The sequence below is a fragment of the Corylus avellana genome, chromosome 3 (genome assembly GCF_965113065.1).
Source record: "Corylus avellana chromosome 3, dhCorAvel1.hap1.2, whole genome shotgun sequence".
Lineage (NCBI taxonomy): Eukaryota > Viridiplantae > Streptophyta > Magnoliopsida > Fagales > Betulaceae > Corylus > Corylus avellana.
The window spans coordinates 21,138,178-21,147,011 of NC_142492.1; the positions used below are offsets into that span (position 1 = coordinate 21,138,178).

Below are 8,834 nucleotides of genomic sequence, written 5' to 3' on the forward strand. Positions count from 1 at the left end.
CCAAGACTCACAAAACTCACAAGAACACACCCACACAAAGGATTTCATAGAGCCTTGGGGCGTAAATGGGTGTGTGAAACATTGAAGGTGGGGGAGTATTTATAGCACAGGGTGCTACCAACTACTCTGAAAAGTAGCGAACGTCCGGGTACTATTGGGGTGTACGTCTGGTATTGTTTACACAGCGGTCCAAAGGCTGTAGCGTACGTCCAGATATTATCCAAGGGGTATTCCAAAGTGATAAGTGCTAGAATATTCATATTTTCAACCCTTAACTTGCATGTTTTAATCCTTTAGTTTTGGTTAAGTAGGCCATTTTACTTCCTTTTTGTATTTTCTTTGTTTTATAGGCTTTTGGAAGAAAATAAAGCGTTTCTGGAAAAATTCCAAGCTTAAAGGGAAAATTGGGAAGATCTAGAAGATATGGTTAAGCTTAACCAATCATGGTTAAAGTTTAATCAAATAAAGGAAAGGATTAATTCGGAATTTCTCAATTTGAAGTCAAATCGGATTGGATGCAAAATTGGATTCTGAATACGTCTCGGTATTTTGGCCATAACTTTCAGCTCAGATATCCGATTGAGGTGATTCAAGCGGCATTGGAACGATAGCTCAAACTTATACAATTCATTGTGAAATATCATTTTCTCAATTCGGAGCGCCGCAAGGCCACAATCATGCCGTAAGATAGGACTGCAATTCTGGGCGAATCCTATTCCGATTTGGGCTTAGGTTTTCTTTAACCTAATTGGGCTTGGACTTAAATCTCCGAAATTCCTAGGATTACTAGGGCTTATAGGACTCTCCTAAACCCTATAAATAGACCTCTAAGCCTCACAATTGAGGGGGATCAGACGGAGACACGCCGGGGGCGCCGTTCTTGGTCGTTTTTCGTGTTTTCTGGGTTTTTGTAGCTTGGAACTCGAATTCTTTTGTAAGTTTTAAATTTTAATGAATTAATTTAGCTTTTTTATGATTTCTTTTGTCATGAGAGGCTAAATCTTCAACTAAGGTTGAAGATGAAGCCTCGCCATTGATTAGTTTTATATTTTTATGTTTTGTTCGTACAAATCCGTCGTTTAATGTAATGTATGTTCGTTTCAATTCAATTGTGTGACAAAATTGTGATTGATTGTTGTTTATAAATCGTGAAAACGTTGGATATTCGTTGTGTTTCATCCAACGGATACATCGAATGATTTGATTGAGACTTATATCCATTGTGATTTACGGATACAGTGGATGATTTGATCTCAATTGGATATTCGTTGTGATTTGTAATAGAGATGGATTCATCGAATGATTCAATTGGTTTATAAAAAAACAATAGAACATATATAGGGTTTAATTGTTTGTCGGATGCATGAATGGAAACATGAGAATGTATACTTTGATTTGGTGAGGTGAATTCTAAAACCTTAGTCGTTTATCTTTTGATTATTTTTATTTTATTTAGTTTATGTTAGTTTATTTTCAAAATCAAAATCATTCGGAACTAGGTTAAGATATAATTGATTTAGATAGAAATTAAATTTCACAAACACAATTCCCTGTGGATCGACCTCGCACTTGCACACACACTATATTGCACACGACTCGTGCGCTTGCGAGTACAATTAAATTTGTACATCAAATTTTGGCGCCGTTGCCGGGGATTTGTTTGTTTGTGAAAATTGATTTTTGTTTAAATTGATTTTATTTTTCTACTAGTTATTTTCTTTTTACAGTTTGTTGCCTTTTATTTTTTTTATTTGTTTCTGTTTATAGTTACTAATAAAAATAAAAAAATAAAGAAAAAAATAAAAAAGAGAAAAAGTTGTTTGTTTTTGTTGTTTCTGTTGTAGCTCTGCAGAAGGAACTAGTCCCTGCCAAAGCACTTGATCGCACATCACCTACACTCGAGCGCATTCGAGCCTAACGCAGAAAGCATCCCGCGTGCCTGCGCTCGACACTTCCGCAGGTGCGCGCGAGTGCACACCCCGCGCCCATGTACGCTCGATCGCACATCACTGGCGCTCGAGTGCACCTTTGCAGACTACACCAAAATGGGCCAGCACCTTGAATTTTGCCAAACTTATGTTTGGTCCGTTTTGTGAGTTTTTGTTTTGATTTTTTGTTTTTAATTTTTGGTATTTTTGTTTATTTTTTTTTTTAAAAAAAAAAAAGAAAACCAAAAAAATCCAAAAAAAATTTTGGTTAATGTTTCATGTGGAAGTGTGCTTTGTTTAAAGAGTGAGGATAAGCATGAATTTTCCTTTAGGTAATTTTAATGCTACCCTTAGTTGTAGGACACCCGCTTTTTCCAACCATCCTCATCATTTTCACCCACATGGACCATGTTCATACTGCTCTAACCCTTATCATAGTTCAAGTAATTGTGCATCTTGGGGACAATTTTCCAATTTTTCACATAAGCAGATGAACACCAATTTCTCCAGTTTGGGGTCTGAATCAAATTTCAATTGCTACACCCTCGATTGGAGCAACTATTCTAATTTCTCGTGGCAAGCTAATGCTACGGGAAATTATACTCCCCAATTTGATGAACTGCACCATCCTGAATATCCGCAGTTCGACAACCAATCCTCTACCCCTTCACCCTGCAATTATCCTCCACAAGATTTATCATTGGAAAACACCCTCAAAGAGTTCATACAGTCTAATGGCCAAACCTTGCAAGAGCTTAAAAATGCCACCATGGTCAACTCCCAAGCCATAAATGAAGTGAAGAATGCAGCCATGGCCAACACTCAAGCAATTGAAAAGTTGGAAGGACAGCTTGGTTATTTAGTTGCTGAACTCACTAGAATAGAGGAAGAAGAGCTTCAAAGTCAGTTGATGGCTGAAAGGCACTACATGATTGATGAGGATGATTCTAGCAATCCTTATCATGAGCATGTCAAAGCCACCACCCCAATTAGGAGAGAGAAAATTGTTGAGGAGACTGTTGATGAGACAAGTCTAGAGGACCCATTGGGAAAGTGTTTTGCTCAATTTGGATGTGACCTAGACCTTGACAAGTTACTTGAGCAAGCTGATGCCTTATTGGACTCCACTCCTAAGATGCGAATTGAAAATGGGGAAACCACTGAGATATCATTCCCTAACTCACCCTCATTAGCAGCTAAGGCTTTCATTGTGGGTAACCATGAGGAGAAAGAAAAAGAGGAGCAGGTTGATCACATTGAGCCCCCATCAACTCCAAATCTGTCCAGTGACAAGGGAGTGAGTACTGAAGCTCACTCCTTCATCAAAATCCCTCTTGAGACAATTCATGAACCCCAACCTTCAGTTCTTCAATGTCTCAAAGAGCCGGCTCATGCTAAAATTCTCAAGGATCTATGCACACAAGGTCACAAATCTAGGAACCATGTTCCTAAGAAGATCTTTCGAAGCAAGCAACTAGGCTACCTGAGACGGCAAAACATCCTTCCAGAGGGATATCAAATTCTTAAGAAGAAAGGATGGAAGGGATTGGTTGGACACCCAAACGATCGAGGAAAGTGTGGTATTCTTTCTTTCTTTTTATTTTCAGCACTTTATTTTGATTTCTTTTCCTTTTTTGTCATTTCATTTTGTGTCATTTTCTTTTTATTTCTATCAGCAATTAATCTTTTGATATTTGTTTCTATGAGAAAATATTGCTGCTAGATTTTGACAGGTGTTTTGGTGTTCAAGTTTGGGGGACGCCCTGGCCTTTGCACACTCGAGTTTCCGCATCCTACGGTATGGTGTCTCTTGCTACATTGGGGACAATGTGTCATTTAAGTTTGGGGGTGTGGACAAACACATTGTCTTTTTGTTTGTTTGTGTCTTTTTGTTTGTTTTTATCTGTTTGTTTTGTTTAAAAAAAAAAATTGTGCTATATTGTTGATTGGTCATGAGTTACATCATAACTGTGGTTTGCATGTCATTAGTGTGTTTAACTTTTTGAACACTACATGTCATTTGAAATCCGAGTCCTTTGACTCATTTGGTGGATTAGAGAGACTTCACATGTCTGAGTTGATTATCACAAGCACACTAGCATAAAGTTTGTGAGGTATGAGATTTGGATTGATTAGGGTGTGCCTTGTGATTTGTAGGATGAAGTGTTGATGAAACCTTGGCTTGAAGATAAAAAATTTAAAAAAAAAAAAAATTGTCATCATCAGTTTGAGATTTTCATTGAGTAACCGGATCTCATGCCTCACTAAGCATTGAGTGTTCACGTAAAAAGATGAGCAATTCAACTTGGTTGACTGTATGCCTAGTTTGGCTTCGTAGCCTTTTTGACTTGAGTAATTAAGCCTTAGGGATGTTTTACATCTAGTGCCCTAAAACCATCTAGTTTGGGAGTCACTGGCCCAATACTCGTTACATAGGTCAATTAGAAAGCTTAAGGGAGCCGAACATTGCACAGCCTACACAAAAAAAAAAAAATGAAAAAAAATATATATATATATATATATATATATATATATATATAAATGCATGTCTTGATCTAAGCCTTTGGTGTTTTCATTTGTGTAAATTCCTATGAATTTTGAGGTACACCAAACTTTGAGAAAAATTGAAGCCTCTTAACTTTGTGTTAGTCTCACTTTGCACATTTGGAGCTTCTGTTGTCTCAAATTTCCACCTTTGAGTTGAATGATTTGTGGTTGGCTTGATGATTTGATTGTGGTGTTTACTTTGTTAAACCTGCTCATGATATGAGAACCATATGTTTGTATGAAAATTGTGTTTGTCAATGACGTAGTGCTAAAAATGTTTGTGGGCATCATTTCTATTAAACCCTCATGAGACTTCACTCGTCCTCTAGGGATGCCTAGGGGTTTAAAAGGCTTGTTGCATATGCTAAATGCAATCGTACATCCCACGAAAGATGGATTTATCTTTTGTTTTTTGTTTTTTGTTTTTCCATTCTTGTTTTTAGTTTTGTATTGCTAAGGGACTAGCAATATGTAAGTTTGGGGGTGTGATAAGTGCTAGAATATTCATATTTTCAACCTTTAACTTGCATGTTTTAATCCTTTAGTTTTGGTTAATTAGGCCATTTTACTTCCTTTTTGTATTTTCTTTGTTTTATAGGCTTTTGGAAGAAAATAAAGCGTTTCTAGAAAAATTCCAAGCTTAAAGGGCAAATTGGGAAGATCTAGAAGATATGGTTAAGCTTAACCAATCATGGTTAAAGTTTAATCAAATAAAGGAAAGGATTAATTCGGAATTTCTCAATTTGAAGTCAAATCGGATTGGATGCAAAATTGGATTCTGAATACGTCTCGGTATTTTGGTCATAACTTTCAGCTCAGATATCCGATTGAGGTGATTCAAGCGGCATTGGAAAGATAGCTCAAACTTATACAATTCATTGTGAAATATCATTTTCTCAATTCGGAGCGCTACAAGGCCAAAATCATGCCGTAAGATAGGACTGCAATTCTGGGCGAATCCTATTCCGATTTGGGCTTAGGTTTTCTTTAACCTAATTGGGCTTGGACTTAAATCTCCGAAATTCCTAGGATTACTAGGGCTTCTAGGACTCTCCTAAACCCTATAAATAGACCTCTAAGCCTCACAATTGAGGGGATCAGACGGAGACGCGCCGGGGGCGCCGTTCTTGGTCGTTTTTCGTGTTTTCTGGGTTTTTGTAGCTTGGAACTCGAATTCTTTTGTAAGTTTTTAATTTTAATGAATTAATTTAGCTTCTTTATGATTTCTTTTGTCATGAGAGGCTAAATCTTCAACTAAGGTTGAAGATGAAGCCTCGCCATTGATTAGTTTTATATTTTTATGTTTTGTTCGTACAAATCCGTCGTTTAATGTAATGTATGTTCGTTTCAATTCAATTGTGTGACAAAATTGTGATTGATTGTTGTTTATAAATCGTGAAAACGTTGGATATTCGTTGTGTTTCATCCAACGGATACATCGAATGATTTGATTGAGACTTATATCCATTGGATATTCGTTGTAATTTGTAATAGAGATGGATCCATCGAATGATTCAATTGGTTTATAAAAAAACAATAGAACATATATAGGGTTTAATTGTTTGTCGGATGCATGAATGGAAACATGAGAATGTATACTTTGATTTGGTGAGGTGAATTCTAAAACCTTAGTCGTTTATCTTTTGATTATTTTTATTTTATTTAGTTTATGTTAGTTTATTTTCAAAATCAAAATCATTCGGAACTAGGTTAAGATATAATTGATTTAGATAGAAATTAAATTTCACAAACACAATTCCCTGTGGATCGACCTCGCACTTGCACACACACTATATTGCACACGACTCGTGCGCTTGCGAGTACAATTAAATTTGTACATCACAAAGGCTGTAGCGTACGTCCAGATATTATCCAAGGGGTATTCCAAAAGTAGCGTATGTCCGTGTAGTCCGTAGCGTACGTCCATGTACTATTTACAAAGTACGGCATACTATTGTCAGCATACGTACGGTGGTCCCCATGCGTACGTCCTCAGTAAAAACAAGAGTGTACTTTCGGCAACCCTAGCGTACGTTCGGTTTAAAAGTTCAAAATTCCCAAAATACCCTTCTAACTGTTCCTAGTGACCCAAAGTCCAACTTAACCCTCTAACTAAGCTACCTAAGCTTAGTTAATTATTTGAGTCACTACAGGGCAGCACACCGATACATTGATAGCTTTAAAAATCAAGCTAATTGGAAGGCTAGCGCTTTGAAAGAGGCGGTTCGAAGGGATTATAATGTAAAGCTAATTTTGCTTGCTTGCCACAGTGCCAAAAGAATGGCATTGAAGTTGTTAACCGGGTTACATGATGAGCAGTACAAACTTACAAGAGTATATTGTAATGCAATACGTAAGTGGAATCCCGGTAGCTTAGCTTACATACAAAGAGATTGGGTATTCTTTCAAAGAATGTATGTTTCCGTAGCTACTTGTAAGTGGGGTTTCTTGGCTGGATGTAGGCCGATGATATGTGTGGACGCCTGCTTTATGAATGGTCATTATGGTGGGCAACTACATGCTGCCATTGCACGAGATGGGAATGATGACATCTTCCCAATAGCATATGCTATATGCAAGATTGAAAGTAAAGCCACATGGACATGGTTTTTGAACACTTTGTTGGAGGATATTGGGAATCCATGGGAGCAGACATGGTCATTTATGTCCGGCAGACAAAAGGTAAAAACTTGACATCCTAATTGAATGAATATTTAACATTTGTGACAACATTTCAATAACATGTGTTAATTAAATTGTTCTTTTCTTACACAGGGATTGATGGAAGCCATGGAGTATCTAATGCCTGATGTGGAGCACAGATTATGTGTTAAACATTTGCATGCAAACTTCAAGAACAAAGGTTACAAGGGCAAGGCATACAAGGATGCATTGTGGGGTGCAGCTCGAGCAACAAATGAAAATCAATTCAAGTACTACATGTCTGTGATAAAAAGAATGGATACTACAACCCATGATTACATCGAGAAGGTGGACTCAAAGATGTAGTCAAGGCAAGTTTTCAAGGCATACAATTACAGTGACATACTTCTAAATAATACAGTTGAGACATTCGATGCATGGGTACTTGAAGATAGAGATCAGCCCATTCTTACTGGCATGGAGATGATAAGGTGGCAACTGAGGAGTTAGATTAGCCAAAAAAGAAATGGTGCAGCAATGTCAACCAAAAATATTTGCCCCAAGATTGTAAAGAAGTTAGATAGGAACACGTCAGATGCTAGGAAATACATCTCCCACTGGAGTAATGACTTGACATTTGAGGTTGACCACAATCATGAGGCTAGGAGGGTTGTCAATCTGAAATCAAGAACATGTGGATGTGGTAGGTGGCGGTTGAATGGGATTCCATGCCCTCATGCTTGCTGTGCAATTTATGCAAATAGGGAAACTCTAGAGATGTATGTAACTGAGTGGTACTCAATGGATACATATTAGAAGTCATACGCATATAGCATTGAGCTGATGCTTGACCCTAAAGATTGGGATATTGACAACGATGTTAAACCCACACTGCCACCTTTACCCAAAAAAACAACGAGGTAGGCCGAAGAAGGTGAGAAGAAGAGGAGTTGATGAAAATGAGCCTAATGAAAGTGTTAAGGTCAGACGAAATGAGTATGATTTACGGTGTGAAAACTGCAATAAGTTGGGCCACAACGCTAGGAGTTGCACCCAACCACAGAATCTAAATAGGAAAGATATGGCCAAAGAAGGTTAAGAAGACAAAGTCGAACACTGACACTGAGGTGAGTTTCTACATAATATTCTAGGGTAGTTTAAAATTTGATATTTGTTAAGTGCTAAAATATTCATATTTTTAGCCCATAACTTACATGTTCTACAAATAGATATACTCCTTGCCTATTAATGTTGTATGTTATGGGTGTTTTAGCACTTAACATTAGATATACATAAATTAATAGGCAAATACTTGGTACGTTTTACTCGCAAGTGCACAAGATCAAACGATAGTATAGCAAGTAGATACGAGATCATTCCCACGAGGATTGGTAAATTATGTTTAGAAGTAATTTCCTATTTAATTAAACATATAAAATTCAATTGTCACGATTGAATTTGAAATAAAGAAATAAAATAAAAGATAAACTAAAACAAAAAAAGATTAGGGTTTTGATATCCACCACTAATCATACTAATTAAGATAACAATATGTTAATGCGCCAATCATACCGGTATATTTAATGTTTGCCAACCTAAGGGTATGAATGTATACTCCTTAACCTATAGATTTTCCTAAGCAACGAATTAGGCTGAGTGTATACTCTAATTCTTTTCTTTCTTAAAGGATTTAGCATGGGTGTATACTAAGTTGTT

General features: G+C 36.9%; 1 protein-coding gene across 1 annotated transcript; it reads left to right on the forward strand.

Annotated features, from left to right (window-relative positions):
- The first annotated feature begins 6,755 nt into the window (after positions 1-6,755).
- On the forward strand, positions 6,756-7,484 carry LOC148586907 (uncharacterized). Its single transcript, XM_088514390.1, has 2 exons — positions 6,756-7,157; positions 7,251-7,484. The coding sequence occupies exons 1-2, from the start codon at positions 6,756-6,758 to the stop codon at positions 7,482-7,484; spliced, it is 636 nt and encodes a 211-aa protein (XP_088370516.1).
- The last annotated feature ends 1,350 nt before the right edge of the window (positions 7,485-8,834 follow it).

What these genes read in the sequence shown, in the direction of transcription:
- LOC148586907 (XM_088514390.1), top strand. Translation starts at nt 6,756, where the DNA reads ATGGCATTGAAGTTGTTAACCGGGTTACATGATGAGCAGTACAAACTT. An exon ending in TTATGTCCGGCAGACAAAAG is followed by an intron (nt 7,158 to 7,250) that starts GTAAAAACTTGA and finishes TTTCTTACACAG; the next exon opens with GGATTGATGGAAGCCATGGA.